The 18876-nt window shown below is 38.5% G+C and overlaps 2 protein-coding genes across 2 annotated transcripts in view; both read right to left on the reverse strand.

The window, feature by feature from the left end:
• Positions 1–1468: 1468 nt before the first annotated feature.
• Positions 1469–5770, reverse strand: LOC141332915 (uncharacterized). The gene is made up of 2 exons (XM_073837876.1): positions 5640–5770; positions 1469–2592 (listed from the first exon to the last, which is right to left on the reverse strand). Exons 1-2 carry the CDS (start codon positions 5713–5715, stop codon positions 1469–1471), a joined length of 1200 nt encoding a protein of 399 aa, XP_073693977.1. The 5' UTR covers positions 5716–5770.
• Positions 5771–9704: 3934 nt separating this feature from the next.
• The window catches only part of LOC141333231 (guanylate-binding protein 4-like), a 40772-nt gene continuing 31600 nt past the window's right edge, over positions 9705–18876 (reverse strand). The window contains exons 2-10 of the mRNA XM_073838195.1: positions 16211–16402; positions 16009–16136; positions 15039–15148; positions 14156–14346; positions 13729–13971; positions 13351–13631; positions 11980–12192; positions 11774–11876; positions 9705–10302 (exon numbers count right to left, since the gene is read on the reverse strand). Coding sequence (XP_073694296.1) covers positions 9869–10302; positions 11774–11876; positions 11980–12192; positions 13351–13631; positions 13729–13971; positions 14156–14346; positions 15039–15148; positions 16009–16136; positions 16211–16385 — 1878 coding nt within the window. The 5' untranslated portion in view covers positions 16386–16402 and the 3' untranslated portion in view covers positions 9705–9868. The remainder of the gene's footprint in view (positions 10303–11773; positions 11877–11979; positions 12193–13350; positions 13632–13728; positions 13972–14155; positions 14347–15038; positions 15149–16008; positions 16137–16210; positions 16403–18876) is intronic.

Consider the following 18876-nt stretch of genomic DNA (forward strand, 5'->3'; position numbering starts at 1 on the left):
CAAATGACACATCTAAGATCAAATCATCGCGCTAACTATGAGCTCGCTATTTCGGTTCTCCGAACGCACCTGTTGTTGATGATTAGTATAGCTGGATGAAGTTATTTGAGATCACTGGGTGGCTTAAAAGGGGGTACGTATCGATAGTAGAAACATTGATCGGCAACTCTTTGATTGGTCGGCGAACATGACGAAGGAGCGCGCTCAGTATTTTTCTGCAGCAGAGCAAGAACTCTTGATTGAGGGATTTCAGGAGTTTCAGAGTTTAATTAAAACGCAAGGGAACACTGCAAAGGCTGGAAAAGCAAGGAGAGAGGGCTGGCAAAAAGTAGTGAACACATTAAATGTGTTAATGTTGCCCATGTTACATGTTTTTTTCTTGGTATGTTATTTTATTTATATTTTTATTTTTTTATACACTACCGTTCAAAAGTTTGGGGTCAGTAAGACTTGTAATAGTCTTTAAAGAAGTCTCTTATGCTCATCAAGACTGCATTTATTTGATTAAAAATACAGAAAAAACATTAATATTGCAAATTGTTTTTACAATATAAAATAATGTTGTTGTTTTATATATATATATTAACATACTTTAAAATATAATTTATTCCTGTGATGAAAAGCTGAATTTTTATCAGCTGTTACTCCAGTCTTAAGTGTCACATGATCCTTCAGGGATCATTCTAATATGCTGATTTATTATTAGAATGATCAATGTTGGATAATATCAACAGTTGTGCTGCCAAATATTTTTTGGAACCTGTGATTTTTTCCCCCCAGGATTCTTTCATGAATAACAAGTTTAAAAAGTACAGTATTTATTCAATATATATATATACTTTCTTGCAAGATACTTTTCTTTTCCCACGTGAGTCAGTCCGCGTCAGTTGTGCTCTTTAACCAATCAGATGTGACCTCGCCATTTCAACCAATCATAACCCGCCAGGAGCGCAGCCTAAATCCTGTTTACATGAAATAAACCTGCTCCAGAGCAGGTTTAGGCTTGCGCAGCTGTTGCTATGACAGCAAGTCCAGGATGAGCTTCGAAGAACCAAACAATCCAAGATCATGCCAAATCGTCAACAATCAAATCCAGCTAACTTAGTTAGCGAGGTACGAAGAACGGACCCCAGGAAAGCATCTGCTGTGTACAAACGTCTGGCAGACGTCTGTAAGATGTCAGTTTTACATTCATTCTGATTCATGAACATCTTAAAGACATCTAATAGACGTCTATTTGACATCTGATAGGAAACGTCCAAAAGACGTATTGCAGATGTAAATGTAGACGTCAAACAGACGTCTCTGAGATGTACGTGTGATATCAGTGTATGAAAGCTGACATCCAAACCCAAGCAGACCAGAAATTTATTGTTTTCTTTATTTTGGTCTGGACCAAAATAACCAAGAGAACCAAACTACAAGTGTGAAAATAAGTAAGTTAACGACTTCTTTTCTGCGCGATGCCTCATGTGAATGTTTTCATTAGATCTGAAAGTCCTTCATCAGGCTTCTCTTCACTGTGAATTCTCAAGTGAATCTCAAGGTTTGCTTCATCTGGACAAGTTTTTCCACATTGATGGCACATGAAACGCTTCTTTCCAGTGTGAGTTGTTACATGATTCTTGTATTGTTTCCTGTCCGTGAAACTCATTCCACACTCATGACATATCAAATTGTTCTCTCTTGAGTGAATCTTTATGTGGGCTTTGAGGTTTCCATTTTGAGTGAAGCTCTTTCCACACTGTGGGCAGGTAAAAAGTTTCTCACCTGTGTGGATTCTCATGTGGACTTTAAGGTTTCCCTGTTGATTGAAACCCTTTCCACACTGAGGGCATATGAACGGCTTTTCTCCAGTGTGAATTCTCATGTGGACTTCAAGATTTCCTTTTCTAGTAAAACTCTTTCCACATTGCTGGCAGCTGAAGTGGCTCTCTCCGGTGTGAATCCTCATGTGGACTTTGAGGTCTCCTTGTTGATAGAAACTCTTCCCACACTGATCACATATGCAAGGCTTCTCTCCTATGTGAATTTTTATGTGGGCATTAAGAGCTTGTTTGTGTGTAAAACTCTTTCCACATTGAGGGCATGTGTAAGGCTGCTCTCCAGTATGAATTCTCATGTGGCCTTTAAGGCTTCCCTTTCGAATGAAACATTTTCCACACTCTTGGCAGGTGAAAGGCTTCTCTCCGGTGTGAATTCTAATGTGCCTTTCAAGGATTCCTTTTTGAGTGAAACTTACTCCACATTGAGGGCATGTGTAAGGTTTCTCTCCGGTGTGAGTTCTCATGTGGTCTTTAAGGGTTCCCTTTTTAATGAAACTTTTCCCACATTGTTGGCAGGTGTAAGGCTTTTCTCCAGTGTGAATTCTATTATGAACTTCAAGGTTTCTTTTTTCACTAAATATCTTTCCACATTTTTGGCAGGTGAAATGTTTTGTAGCTCTTCTCTTTTTAGCTCTTTTTCGTGAAGAAGCCTTTCTAGTCTGTGCACAACTTAAGTTTTCTCCAGAGAAATCGTGATGTTTCTCATGCTGGCCTTTGTCTTCCATTTCATTCTGTTCTTGACTCTCCTCTTTATGCAACACCAAGTCTAAAGCAAAAAGAACCAATAGAAGTTAACTTCATTTTAAAGGCACAAGCTATTGAAATAACTACATTTAAACATATAAAGCATAAAAACCAACATGTAATCTAGATGCCACCAACAATCTACTCCAACACAGCTGTCTGTAATTATCAAGTGCTACCTAATTAGCTGGTTCAGGTGTGTTTGATCAGGGTTGGAGCTGAACTTTGTAGGATGGTAGATCTCCAGGAACCGGGTTGGGCACCCCTGATCTACTGAAAGAGGTTTTGTCTGTAATTCTCTTCTCAAAACTAAATTTTCTTTCTTTAGGAAATGTCCCAAATACTTTTCATTCACTTGAGAATTTATTTGGAATTTGTGGACAAGAATTAGTTAATGTCTGTTATACCTGACCGCTTCTACATGAAAAGACATCTCATCACACACAAGTAGTGGTGGAGTGCCACCGAGCTCAGTATTAGGTCCTCTGCTTTTAATGCTTGTAAACAAGGCATAAAATGAACACTTGCCAAGCTCCGAATGTAAGTAAAAATCAACATTGGTGAGTATATGTAACAGTGTCAGTCGCCAGTTGGCGGGTAAAACTTTTACGAATTAAAACAATACAATGTAGTGAGAACAAGAGCCAGTTTTTCAAGAGAATAGCTGTTTCTGATGTGAGCAAATAAAATAATCTTTTCCGAAGACAAGTGTAATAAGAGTAATAAGAGCGATTCAAATAATAGGACACAAACAGGTTGATAGGGTGACCATACGTCCTCTTTCCCCCAGACATGTACTCTTTTTGGACAGAAAAAATGCGTCCGGTCAGGATTTCCAAATCGGCCAAAATGTCTGGGATTCGGTTTTTGCTTTCTACAGTCACCATTCATTGTGTGCATTTTTGTATTAAAGTCTTGCGCAGGACTGTTTTCTTAATCCTGCTACCGAAAACATTTTAATATTGAATATAATTTCTGCAAATCAGGGAGTTGTTGTAAATATGCAGTATTTAAATAGCTTTGGATGCAGCTCGGGTTGGATGGAGAGTTGCAGAATCTGCACTTTTTCGGTGGTAGGAAGCTATTTATGACATGCCGAAAACATGCAAAGGACAAGAATCTCAATAGCTGTGTTTCCATCCACCTATTTTTATTCGCATTCGCATATTGTGTTGACGGATGTTGATGACAAATGTTACAGGATCAACAAATCAGCTTTAGCTGCATTAAAATATGGTGGCTTTAAAATCTAGTGCTCAAGCATACACATAAATGAACTAGTGTTTGAGTCAACGTCTGCTGCAGAGATATAGTATAGTTCAGCGATGCACAGTTCTAGCCCTGAGATTAGCTCTAACCTTAATCAAACTCACCTGCCTGAAACTTTCTAGTAATACAAACCTTGATTAGCTTCAGGTATGTTTAATTAGAGTTGAAGCATATTGTAATGATTATAATCTGATGGATGGTGAGTGACGTCACTGCTATAGATAAACAGGGAAGGAATGATGTCTCCGAACACACCTGTGGATAATGAACAATTTGTGGATGCTTTTAAAATGGGGGAGGGGAAAGGTGAGGACGCTCTTTTGTTTGATAATGAATTGTGAAAGAGACTGAACGCTGTGTTTTTAGCCTGCTGTGTCCACAGAATAAGAGGGATCTGTGGCGTTCGTGGCTGGCTAGCACCACCGGCACTGAAGAAAACCGGGGTCCCACTTATTGGCCTGGAGATAGTTACCGGGAGGGGAAAATTAGATAGAGAGGAAAACGTGAGTGCAGGTGGACACTGGCAGGCTTTGACTTTGAGATAAAGACCTTCCTATGATTACTCCAGAGGAGGGGAAGGCTGAATCCTCACAGTGACGGCAGGGTGTCGTCGGACGTGGACAGGGAAGTCCGAAATTGTTTTATTCACTTTACACAATTTATGCGTGTTATTGTTGTACTCATGTGATTATTGTCCTCTTGAATATAGTATATTGATTGCCTGTGCTGGTTAGTACACATAGGGCATGTGATTTATGCTTGGAGTTTCTAACTACGTGTGCAGTGTATGAAATATCTCACCATAATTGTTTGCTGTGAATTTGGAACGAGTAAGCCTACTCGGGTTCTCTTTTAATTGTGTGTTCACGGTATAATGAGCTTATATGACCAGCGTATGTAATCAAGAACTTTATATGAGACATTGCCATATGGCTGCTATTGTTATTAATAAAGTATATTCTTTGTAGTTCTACTCTTGAGTGTGTTTTGAGTGCTCCTCCCGGCTCCCGGACCAGACCGGGTTTGACTAATGCCTCGTTTCCACTGAGCGGTACGGTACGGTACGGAACGGAACGGTACGCATTTATTTGCGTTTCCACTATCAAAAGTTGTGAATTGTACCAAAATGCCGAACTGTACCGTACCACTTTTTGGGTACCCTTCCGTTGTGGTACCTTGCACAGTGGAACGGTACTAAAGGGTGGAGCTAGACTCATTGCAGAGCGTTGATTGGTTGACAGAGAATCGTCACTTGCGCGTGCTACAGAACGACAACGCAACACAAGAGGCGCCATTTTTAAAACACACACAACACCTTACAAAACAATGCCACCGCGAAACATAACTCGCGAATGTCCTCCATTGATGTTTGCGGTCTTTCTTCTTTGCGCGAGAATGACGTCAAACTACTTTCCGTCATACACCACGCCTATCAAGTGACGTTATCACTACTTTCCGGCATACACCACGCCTATCAAGTAAGGGTACTGTCGGCAGTGGAAACGCTAGCCAATTCATGGTTTTCCGACCCGACCCGTACCGTACTGTACCGTACTGTACCGTACCACTCAGTGGAAACGAGGCATATAGGTGGTGGCAGCATAGGTGCTAATTCGATATAGCGAAGATCACCAGCGGCCCCTAGTGGAGGCCGAATTTATTACACATATAAATGAAGCTGACAATAAGGAGAGAAAGCTGCTGGACAGCAAACATGGTATAAAAACACCTATTAATATGCAGATGAATGCAAATGAATGTACAGGACAAAATAGTTTAGCTTTGAGAATGAAAACCAACCTGTTTGTTCCTCATGTTGGACTCTGAATGCTTCTTCAATCCGCATGTCTTCACTCTCCTCTTTAATAAACGCCATCTTTATAATAGTAGATCTCTGTTGATTCACCGGGAGTTTTTCTGTGTCTGGAAACTTTTTCCTGTTTTAAGATGAGAATAAATAAATGCAAACTAAACCTCTGGGTGCATCGTGGTCAGCTCCCTAATTCATTGGTCAGCACACTGGTAAGACAGATAGTCAGAGTGAGAGTTAATGGCCTTTATTCGATAATTGATAATAATGAACAAATTAATTAGACTCATCCTATTTAGTTTTGATTGATATTCGGTATTTAATGGTTAGTATATTTAATAGATTACACTTTCTTGAAGACGTTTGCTGTTAATGTGCAAGAGTTGTCATTAATTCACGTTTGTTCTCGTTACATTTAAACGGCGGTGATTCAAACGATTCGAATCACTGAATCATTTTGTGAAGCAATTGATTCAATTGACTCGGATTTTTTAAAAAGCTGTTTCTCCATCACTACCTGCCGGTCACCAAATTCACGACATTGGGAGCGAAATGAGACGCACTTTTTTCTGTGACTAAAGTGTTTGGGCTCTTTATTCACACAAAAATAATGTTAGATCAACTACTGCAATGTTTCACTGCGGAAATGAATTATCGTTACATCGGCTGTATAAAACTATAAATAGACTGAATGCGTCCTGTTAATTTAAAGACTTTATATAAGTAAAAACACAAACCTCTCTTCAGCCGAAGCACAACAGAAGCAGGAGCGCAGCCTAATGACGTCATGTTACTAGATCAAAATGAAAGTCCTTTTCAGACGCTGTGTTTACATTCAGAAGAAAAATACATAAAAACAACATACAAATAATAAAACACGAGTTTTATTTTTGGTGAAATACATAATTAAATACACAATGCTCACACAAATATGTGAGATTCTGTCTAAAAAGGCAAAACAAGCATGTTTAGTAAGCTAACTAACTAAATAAAAACGTTAAAAAAGAGTATATTTACTGCATGCATTAATTTATTTATTTAATTATAGGCTGCTTTAACTGACATATTTACATATGTGTTTACGTCATCTTTTATTTCTACAATGATTTATTTAGCCAAAGAAGAGTGGAACTGTGAAATCTGCACAAATTAAAGTGTGCATTATAGTTGTTTGGATTCATCTTATATTATAAGAAATGATGAAGAATGAATATATAGAATGAGTAGATTTGCTGTATTTGTATTTTTATTTTATTGCTGTATTTATTATTTTTGAGTACCGGTTATTTGGAGTTCAACTTATTCAAAGTAAACATCAGATGAATTATGATATAGAATAGGGTATAAGCTATATAAATGTGCATTATGATATTAGAATAGGCTATATAAATGTGCATTCAAACCCTGATAGCACCAGTGTTGGGAGTAACGCATTACAAAAGTAATATGTTACAGTAGTTTATTACTTTTTGCTGTAACGCGGTAATATAACGCATTACTAATACAATTTGGGTAATAATATTACTCGTTACAATCTCAGTAACGCAAGTTACATCAACATATTTTAATTCAACATTAATTTGTGAATTAAAAAAAGTCCACAAGTAAAATATTTTGTCTTCCTGTTGCTGGAATTCGATGGCTGAGATGACTGCAGAGACGGATTCTACATTTATGAGATGGACGCACTCCCGTTATGGAGAAACAAAACGAGTAACTCCTAGAAACATCTAGACTGGTGCCAGTAACACTAAACTAATGATGAGAGCTGCGGAGTCGGAGAAGAGAAAAAATGACGGACGAGCGCATAAGCAACAAAAATTAAGCTAAAAATGACTAAATCTGTTTTTATTAAATCATAGTCCGCATATAAAATGGATGAATACGCGAAATATATCTGATTTTCAAAACGAAAAGACTGAGTGACATATGCTGCTGAGTTTGGTTTACTTTTGTGTGGAGTGGCGCTCTACGAAAGTTCACGGAAAGGAAACCAAGATGACAGAAATAAAAGTAAACACACTGCAGTTTTAAATGATCTGTAAGACCAAAAATGACGGAGTTATTCCGCTATTCGATTGCCCCGGCGCCTCACGCACACACAGCGTTGCAAAAGTTGCAGTCTGTTAATTATAAGAATAAAATACAGTCACTGGTCAAATGAAATAGTGCGTACTGCATAGTATCCGTGCCGTCAGCCTGAGCTCGAGCCAAACACATATTTGCTCATGTGAGGAGGATGTTTTATAAGCGCGTTAAGTACAAATCCTGGTTTACATAATAGTTTAGCATTCAAATACATCACGAATATGGACACATTTAATTGGATTGATGCAGAATGAGAGAGGTAGGCTGCACGAGAACAACACCGTTTGTTTTTAGTTTCGCTTTTACCCTCATTCGTTTTGGCTTGTTTAGCAACTTGTATTCTTCATTCTTGTTTTGTTCTGAAAACCATTTAAAATAGCCTATAGGCTATTCATTGTGTTTAATGATTGTACATTATAACACTTCACTTTATTTACCGGTGTTATTTCTGAAAGTATTAATGAGTTTTGTGCTTATCCATGTTTAACCTAAACTACAACGTAACATTAATAGACATACCGGTAGGCCTACCTAAATATGTTTTTATAATTTTATGCTAGCTATCCTAAACTTAATGTATAATGAGCAGCTATAAACTTTTTTTTGGCATTTTATAATCTGTGGATATTTTGATGAAAGTAACTCAACAGTAACTTAAAAGTAGTGTAACGCATTACAATTTAGAGACAGTAATATTGTAATATAACTAATTACTATTAAAAGACAGTAACTAGTAATATATAATGTATTACGTTTTGGAAGTAACTTGCACAACACTGGATAGCACATGCACAGTGGGTACGGAAATTATTCAGACCCCCTTAAACGTTTCACTCTTTGTTATATTGCAGCCATTTGCTGAAATCATTTAAGTTCATTTTTTTCCCTCATTAATGTGTACGCAGCACCCCATATTGACAGAAAAACACATGGTCCCAAGTATTCAGACCCTTTGCTGTGACACTCATATTTCATAGGTTCGCAGACCAACGGCGTTTCGAATATTCAGTGATTACTATGGTGAATGACATCAAGTGGACCGCTGCAATATGTAAGGCAGCTTACGTAACGGCCCATAGAAACAGTCTCTAATGAGGCATCTACATATATCTATGGTCAGTTGTCAGTTTCTTGTCAATCAGCCACTTCAACCGTTTCATCATCAGACTCTGGTTCGAATTGGTAAGAAACAATCATTACCATCTTTTCTATGTATTGACAAGTCTCCAGGGCTGCCATTTAGTTATGGGCTTATTTTGTTTCCGACATGCGCTGTACGTGCCGCGGTAGACCAATCGGTGACGGCTCACGAAAAGGAGGGGTTTAGAGAGACTGTTTCTTAATCTAAATGCTTCACATGAGTCGTTTCCGAATCATTTAGAAATGAGGTAAAATTAAATCTATTTTTGGAGAAAATGAAAGTGTTTTTTTGACATTGGATACATGTAAACCCGTTTTAGGAGACTCATAAAACAATAATAACAACCTTTTAAATAGCATAGGAGCACTTTAAAAGTAATAACAACAGTAATAATATTCTTTATAATAATTAATGAATTAAACCAGTTAGACTTAAAGAGCCATTATTCCTGATAAGAATTATTGTTTAATACCGTAAAACTGTGAAACTGTTATTTTTTGAAAATCTCATACTGTTTCAACCCTAATCTCACATTTCAGTTTACATCATGTAGTTTTTTTGTCATTTTGAAGTAAATGAAACACTTTTTTCATTACTAAAATCTTGTAGGATGAGTAAAATGAACAGATTTTAGATATTCAATGCAGTTTAGGTAGATGCCTTTATGAAGTCGACAGTGCCTGTGTTTGTTGTCGTATGCTACCGAGACCATGTTTCAGGTACCCAGAGGTGTATTATTAGTTTTACCAGTTGTTATCAAATGAGCACAAACCACTGGATGGTGCGACTGACCAGTCAGAATCAAGTATTCCAGAGAGATGTGTAATAAATGAGTAGTAACACATGAAGAATTTATTTTAGAATTAATTAGCAATATCAAATAAACATGTTATAATGATGGATAAAAGCCATAGTGCAGGCTAGACAAACCAGCTTTTGAAGTGAAATGTATAATTTCCTGTTCAATGATGATCACATAGTCACAGAGAATCACAAGATGCAACAAACAGCGGGCGGACTCTTAGGTATGGAATCAATCAGTTCTTTGTGGTGCTGCATCATCAACGCCATGGTTTCCTCATGTCTCTTGTTGGAGTTTTCTAAAATCAGTGCCAACTCTTTAGCTCTGTTAGTTTCAGCTTCAGCGCTCCGTCTCTTGAACTCTTCAATCTCTTGTCTCATCATCTTTGCCTTCTCCTCAAAGCCCTTCTCCAGCAGATCAGCCTGCTCCCTCAGTTTACTCTCCAAGGCACGCTGAGTCTCCTCTCTGAGAAGCCTGATCTCTTCATCCCTCTTCTCCTGCATCTGCCTCATCATCTCTTCATTTCTCCGTCTCTCTGTTGCCATAATCTCTTCTTGTTGTCGCTGCTTCTCGTCTTTAGCTTTAATTTCCTGCTTCAGAAGGACTGCATTCTCCATTTGCTCTGCTCATTTATTGACAAAAAGAGAAAGAAGAAAAGATAAACTGTATAAAACTGTAACGCTATTCACAATAATAATAGCATAAGTAGTGCCTCTGGAACCTAAACCCTGGACAGAAGATATTGTCTGAATAAGATTACTTTTGCTCTGAAAGTAAAACTATTCCTGGACCCTTGAAACTGCTTCTACCATTTGGTGCTATTTCATGTATATATGGTATTACTAGCCTATCTGAAATGGTTTTGATTGTACAATAAGTAATACAAAACAAGTCTGTTACTATATTGCTTGTTGTATTGAAATTCAAATCTTGGAAATAAAGCTTAATGTCTTTAAGTCCGTACCACATGTAGTCAGTGGTATAGGTGTGTATATTTTTAATGAGCAACGTCTATTTCAGACTCTTCAAATCAGCGAATTCTGAAATGATTTACTAACACTGCCGTTTCCATGTGAGTAAAATGCTGCGTATATATGTTGAATGAATTATTAATATAACTAACAAATCATTACCTGCTTCAAAATGAATACTGTTAATAACGAATATATAATAATATAACATATAATTAATAACAAAAGGATTGTTGAAACATGCAGTTAGCCTACTGTACGAATAAAAACAACAAAATGACATAAACAGTGAATAACTACTAAGATGAATTAAGGTGTAAACAAATCTTAAATATTCATTCAGATTCATGAGCACGTTGTCTTTTGTAAACATGTTGAACGCCCAATGTTTATGTTTATCTGATGTACAAAACTGTGATGTAGGCTATATGAACGTACACTTTTAATAAGCAGAGGGAATTCCCGACAATAAACAAATAACCGTTTACATGCTTAGGACGTTTGCGTTGTGAAAATGTACAGTGAGACTTCCGATATAAAAACGCTGACTTGTTATGTAATTTTTTTTCTCAATAAAATCGTAGAGTTTCCTATTCATTCAATGGAATGTAAGCGAATACTAGGGAATACTAATATGGCGGCGCGGTGGCTTCACTTTTATGACGTCATGAGCAATCCAGTTCTCTATTATAGATCAGTGGTTGCATGCCATATTTTGGCTAAATAAATAGTTGGATTTATGATATTCCATCCTGTTAGCAAACTCAGCAGCGTTTACAAGGTTTTATGGTTTAATTTTTTCAAATATTTTTTTTTTTTTTAATTGATGACCAGTCTAATATTGGGATATATTTAGACGTCTATTAAATTGTCACTGACAGCCCAAATACAAACTTGTTTTAGCCTAGACATCTAGGCTGTGTTTTCACGGCTAATAGACATCTTTTAGAGCAAAACATTGATGGCTGGTTTGTAGCCGTGTTTGGCAGTTACATCACCCTGTCCATTCACGAGCAGAAACACTCTCACAAGTGCCTAAACCTTAAAGCACAATTTTTCTCAAGAAAACTAATAAGAATTTGCAAACAGGGAAATTGGTATATTATTACTTAAAATTTTTACCTTTAATTTTTTTCTCCTTCTCAGTCAGTTTCTTGTCAGCCTGCAGAATGGATTTAGAATCCACAGACTTCTGCTTCAGGAACTCCTCTAGGACCTCTTCAGCCTATTGACATACACATGTACAGAAAAAAAAAATAATATAATGTGGCAAAAATGATAGTGATAGGAGTGGTCATGTCGTGTGATGTTGTGAATAAGGGCATAACCTTGACTTCTTTATTGGTCTGGTTGTTATATTTCTTCCCAACGTCCTGCAGATCATTGCAGAAGAGATCATAGCCACCAGGTTTGGCATAGAAGCCCTGATCAAGCTTTTCCATCATTGGTGCAGAGAGGGATGACAGGAGATCTTCACAACGTCTCTTTGAAACTTGCTCGTTTTGGCACAGGTATTCATCAAAGAGTTTACTGATATTGACCTAAAACATAATGTTGCAAATCAGTAGCATAAAAGTATACGAGCTGCTGAATGCTGATGATGTGCTGTCTCTCACAACATCTGACCTAAGTGCAAGTTCCCATTTGAAAGGGAATGTCCCGGGTTATGCATGTAACCACGTTTACCTTAAAAGAGGGATACTTCTACATCCTACATCCTTCAGACAATAAATGGATCACATGTTCTACAAGTGTCCTTTCAACAGCTTTCAACAGCCAATGCCAAGCATTTAGACTCCAGCTTCAGACACCAGTCAGGTCAGAGATATTACCCATAGTGTGCTCTAAGGAATTACATGCATAACCTGAGACATTTTATTATGAACCAGAGGCCATTTCAGCTGTCTGTAACATCTCTTATAGGTGCTATAGAATACATTGATACAATATTTGTGTTGATATCCACATAGAAGGTATATGGCAGGGTAAAAATTCTCCAGAAACGGTTCTACAGGTCCATTTACAACCTAGGACTTGTCCCAAGAATGCAATGGTCTATTATTGCCTTATTTGGAAGGTTCATTAATAATAATGATAAGCTCTGCTCTAATTGGCCGTTTCAAAAAGCGACTCATTCAGTATCTCCCACACCGAGGAAAATATATATTTAATCACAGAGCTTGAGCCGCTATTATGCAGGTCATTGAAACTGCCATTTTGATGTGCTCTGTGTAACGTTATACTACAGCGGCAGTACTTACCACATTTTTTTTTAAGTTTAGATGCTTGTTAGTGATGCTCAGGATCTATAAATCATTCGCCATCATCTGCACAGTCCTCTCTCTGTTTATGTGGTAAGTGACATCTTATGTACTGCAATGTAACAGGCTACCGCTAGCATTAAGCTAACTGTGTCCCTTTAGTGGCTCCCCTTATTTTATTAGAACACCTTATTTGTTTTCCTTGCATTTCTGAGTACAGACACAAACCCATCTCTGCACTTAACATCTCCTGCACAACCTGGAACATACATTTATTCCCATGGTCTGCCGTTTTCGCTATTGTCAAGGTAAATAAAATTTTCCATTCTATGGCACCTTTAATAATTTCAGAAACAATTAATTTTTTTCATCAATTGGTTTCCCACTCTTACTGAGTCAGTAATTCACCATCATCCTAATTGAACTGACACTGCCCACCTCTAGAGATTTCAGGTACTGCCCATCAGTGTCTTTGAAGGAACGCTTCATGAAGGCTTGTGTTGCTGTGTTACTAAGGTGTTGGTGTTCTGAGGTCAAATCCTTCAATTTCAGAGGGAAGGACTCCTTCAGTTTCTCCATTCCACTTTGGTAAACCTGAAGACTCTCCTTCACCGCAGCCTCATTCTCAATCATTGCCATGGCGATCACAGCGTTCTCCAGACATGGCACAGCACCACTGGAGATGGTTTCCACATACATTTTTGCCAGATGACCCAGAACTTCAGAAAAAGAAAGAAATTAAACACAGAGTTATTGATAAAGGTATTGATAGATGGTTTTCTGTATGCACAAGCAAACTTTTCAAATTTGAATCACCTCTTCCAGTGACCGTGTGTCCATCTTTCAGCTTCTTCACACGGCTGTCATGAAAGACAAACTTGCAGAAATTATCTGTGACCGTCAGGAACTCAGAGGAAAGGTCAGCAGGATCTAAGCTCTCCAGGCAAGACATATTTTCTGGGGCGGTTGGTAAGGGGAAAGTGAAGCACTTCCTGGAAGGAAAGTATTTTTGGATGCACTCCCTGGGAAAGTTGTACTCCACCACATTTCTTGAAGTGCCTAGAAAAGATGAGCACATTTTCTACGATTGTAGGAGTGTAGCTGGTTGAGCTAGCAGACATAAGATGCTGAGGCATAGGAAATAGCAAAGCTTGAATAACAAAACAATTACAGTAACAGGAACTAGTTGTAATAGTGATTATGAAGACTCTTCAAATAACATTTTGCAGTATTTTTAAATTACCATGTTTCAGCTTCAGAGCAAACTCTAGGTATTCATCATCCGTTACATCTTTGTCATCGATCATTAGATCCAGAGTGAAGTCCCTCACAGCCCAGATGAAAATAGGGAAGAGCTTCACAAACTCGCTTGAATCATCATCTTCCTCATCTGATGATTTGACCTTGATGCACTTTGTTAGTTCAGTAACATATCTGACCGTTTGTTCAGGCATGAGCACAAAGCAACTGCAACTCATGATGCATAGTCTAACAAAACAAACGTGTAATTCCATGAGCTGATAAGCAAATTCACAACACCAATACATGAAAACTTTCAATTTGACTAATAATTACATCTATACTTAAAACTTTATAGTAAAAAATAAATAAATAATGTAATGAAGTTGATACTTTGAATATAATCTAACAGTGTGACTGAACACTGAACTTCTAATTGTATAATTCCAAATTCTGGAATAAAAATTGGGATCCATTATAAATAATTATGCATAAAAAATGTATTTTAATTAAGTTCTAAATATTATAAATACAAAAGTAATATGAAAGAATTCCATGGAGTGAAATGTTCAATCCAAGTTGAGCAGTGTGTAATGAACAATATCTGACAATTTAATCCTGAACCATTGAGATAAGCATTCCTGCCGACTCCACAGAATCGAAAATGAGTGGAGCAGCAGATGTACAGCTAAAAGTCTACTTTTGTAGTGAACACAATAAGGCTTAGAGTTGGGTTTTGCTATATTTGTGGATGCATACCAGCACACACTGTATTCTGTATTATTCATTGAATTAAGTTGAAGTTGCACATGGAATTAAAAAGTGCTCAATGATTTCTTAATTCGTAGACACACTATTTATTATACTATTAATGGTCAGAAGGATACTGCAGATCCATTACAGCCTTGTTGTCAATCGTCCCTCGACTGTTGTACACTAGAGTGCTGCTGAGTAACACAGCCAAACAGAAGATGTGGGTGTCATGTTTTGGGTCTCCCTGTGAGAGAGAAATATATTTTTAATTATCAGCATCACCCAATAATTCGTAATTGTCCAATGAGTGTGCTTAGTGTGACTTTAATTCATAAGATATCCATCTTCATTTGTTTACTCATTTTAATTGTTTAATGTAACGTGTGGTTTTGTTTTTGGTTTTCATGTTCTTGTTTTTTATTTTGAAATTAGCCATGGTCCTTGTTTAGTCTTGCTTCCCTTGCCCCCATGTATTCCCATAATTGGTTCCTTAGTGCCCCAGGTCCTCCAGAGCTTCACTTTCTGCCATATGCTCCACGGTCCAGGCCCACCTCTGCTCCATGATCCAAGCCCAACTCTGCTTCATGATCCATGTCCGCCACTGCTCCATGGCCCAGGTCCTCCAGAGCTTCACTGTCTGCCATTGCTCCACGGCCCAGATCCTCCAGTACTTCACTGTCTGAAATTCCCCCCTGGTTCAGGTCCGTCACGGCAACATGGCCCTGGTCCAAGCCATGATCTGAACCTGTTCCCCTCCATGGACCTTTTCATTGGTTGCTATGGTCTTGTTCCTCATTTCCCATTTGTTGGTTTTTGTCATTTATATCAAGTCTGTTTCATGTCAAGTCAAGTCAAGTCTGCAAGTGTTTATATCAAGTCAATCCACTGTTTGGATTATCGTTCATGTGGATTATGTTTGTATTTTGGATTATTTCACCATTTCAATAAACTGCACTTGGGTTCATCAACTACAATCGCGCTGTTCAGTGGATATATTGTTACATTTGTGCAATATCTCTGCTTTAAAAGTGTAAGTTTTCTTGGACTCATAAAACTGCTTGTAATGCTAGTTGTGTTTTCTTGGTAGTTTTCATGTCATGTCACCTTATCTACGTCTCCGAGTCCCTCGGTGTCCAGCAGCACTAGCATGGTTTCTGCTTTAGTGGGATGGGGCATACACCACATCCAGATACCCTTTGTCTTGGACTCAACTGTGCTGCCCAGTGCAAACCCTGATAATGACAATGAATTTTGTGGATGTAATGTCATTCACTTGAACTGTATGATGTTTGTAATGAGCACTAACCTGTTTGTTTTCCAGTGAGTTGGTTCATTAGGTAGGACTTCCCGGTCCGGTAGAGCCCCACAACAGCCACAACCACCACCGGCTGCTGGATCTGCTCTAGGATCTGTAGCGCTGACTGCTGCACACACAGCTTCCCATCTGAGTGTCTGTCAATGATGCACACTGGTTTATCCATGGTCACTGGAGACAAATCTGCCAAAAGAAACGCACATTTTAAACATGGGTATTAAGGTATGTTACTTTCTAAAATATGCAGTACAAAAACCCATTTAATACATTATTGACAAAAATCCACAATGTTTTATACATATTTTGGACTACGATGACATGAAATGGCAATTTTTACTACAACACAACTCGAAAAATATGTGTGGCTTTTAGTTGTAATTTTCAGTCAATGGCAACTAGAGAAGCAGTGTGAATTTCCCCTAATTTCCTAGGGATGAAAAGAGGAAAAGGGAATGGGAAGGTGTCTGTGGGCAAATAATGCCTCTTCAAGACTTTTTTTTTTCTCTCCACTTTAGCCCTGATGTCTTAGAGGCTTTAAGTAGACCATAGCTGTTTCATTCTATGTTATATACGACTAATAGAGTGGAAGGTTAACACAGTAACAGCTGCAATAATTACTTTTATTGAACACAACAAATCCAACTTGCACTATATGGCTTGCACAAAGGTAAACAACTTGTGTCACCTACAAGTTAGTTGTTGCTACAACAGAAACCACCCCAACATCCTTTTTTTTCATAATAATAATTTGATCACTTGCAAAACAGCATGTATACATTCACATTTACTTTGTATTAACTAACAATTCCACCAGTTCTTATTGTCTTAACATTAATTGTAATTTCAGCAAGGCTGTATTTGTAATGTTTTCATTAATGCATTTGACAAACTTAATAACAAAATAGTGTCATCTTTCCTGGACATCCCTTTTTTTTCTTTAAGTTTGACCTTAGACCTAAATCGGACTCTACCAAGCATTAATAGATCCAAACACAAGCTTTATTGTACAGAACATGGTCAGAACAAGAAGGGTCAAACACCAGCAAACAGGAACATCCAGGGCAAGACAAAAGCGTTATCTGATAAGACAGGCGAGGGTCAAAATTCAAGAGGGCAGTCCAAAGTAACGAATAAAACTAAACTATGAAACTAGGCAAGACTATGGCAATGACTAGGAAACAAAACAGAACAATGGTATGGGCAAAAGAAAAAAAACAATTAAAAAGGCAATGGAAACAAGGAAAAACGCTTGGTAGAGTTCACAAGAGCAAAACAATACTTCGCAACCTCCTGTTTGGCATAGCCTTCTTTATATGGCTAACAAACAGGAAATAACCGGAGAAGCAGCAGAGGGAGCAGTAACAGTCTGTACTGTGTAAGGGCTCCCTCTGCTGGCCTGGCGTTAGAAGCTACAAGAGAGCTCAAGCAATGGTGAGGGTTAAATTAAAACAGCAAAAAGAATGTACAGGAGAGAATTTAAAATGAGGTGAATGAGGCAGAGAGATGAGCTAAGTTATGAGGTTTTCGGTTTTCAGTGGAAACTTAGTTTCTTGAATAAGAAAAATAATCAGAGGTTGAAAATTAAAATGTATGGTCATCAATTAGAGCAAGTGAATGTAGTCAGATTCCTTGGATTGAGGATGGATTCAAAATGTAATTTTCGAATACATTTTTAGAAATTAATAGATAAATGTAAAAAAGGGATTTGTGGGACTTCCGCCTTCTCACCTGAGAGGACGTACCTCATTCTGCTCTGTCTTAACTAATATAATTTTCTACTGACAGCACTCGCATTTGTAACAAAATGTGGTAGCATAGTGTTGGTGAGGATACCATAATGTCGAAGTCAGGTAAATCAAGCAAAGAAAACAGCAAATCGATGAAGCAGCCGAAGTTAACTAATTTTCACGTTCTCAGTGAGGCACAGAAAGGCAACGAAGAGGTGGAGGATGAGGCCAACAGAGAGGTAGCACTTGAAGGAGTAAAGGCTGATGAAGTATTGGCTGCTATTAACTCTATGAAAAGGTCTCGGGTTACTATTGTAACCTTAGTTCCCTGAGGGAACGAGATGCCGCTTCAGGAACGCTATGGGGAAACGCCATTGGCGGGCCGCACTCTGAACTGTGTATAACAACCAATGAAATGACGGGGGTGACGTCACAGGCGCGGTGGCGTCACCGACCAGGAAGTATAAAGCACGTGCGTTTGAAGCCGGCGGCAGGGGTGCGGGAATTATGGTCCGAGACGCGGCGTCTCGTTCCCTCAGGGAACTAAGGTTACAATAGTAACCCGAGACGTTCCCTTCCGGGAACTCGAGCCGCGTCAGGAACGCTATGGGGAACGAGACTACCAACGCCCCCATAATTTCCGAGCCCTGCGAGTGTCTGCTCAACCAGGGTGGAAAAAGAGAGAGCCCTTGTCTAGCATTCCGCGGACAAGAAGGCCCTGAGTCCTCGGCCCTCGGGCACACGAGGAATGGTAGTCTTCCTCTGTCTGGTCGCCAGCCAGAACGAGAGGTACTCCACGGCCCTCAGGCACACGCAGAGTCTTAGTCCTTTGTATGGGAGTTAGCCAGAACAAGAGGGACCGAATGACCACTGTCTAGCACTCGGCGGACAGATGGTGTGGGAAGTCCTCGGTCCGCAGACCCACGAGGA

This window comes from Garra rufa, chromosome 4 (assembly GCF_049309525.1).
Source record: "Garra rufa chromosome 4, GarRuf1.0, whole genome shotgun sequence".
In the NCBI taxonomy this organism is placed as follows: Eukaryota; Metazoa; Chordata; class Actinopteri; order Cypriniformes; family Cyprinidae; genus Garra; species Garra rufa.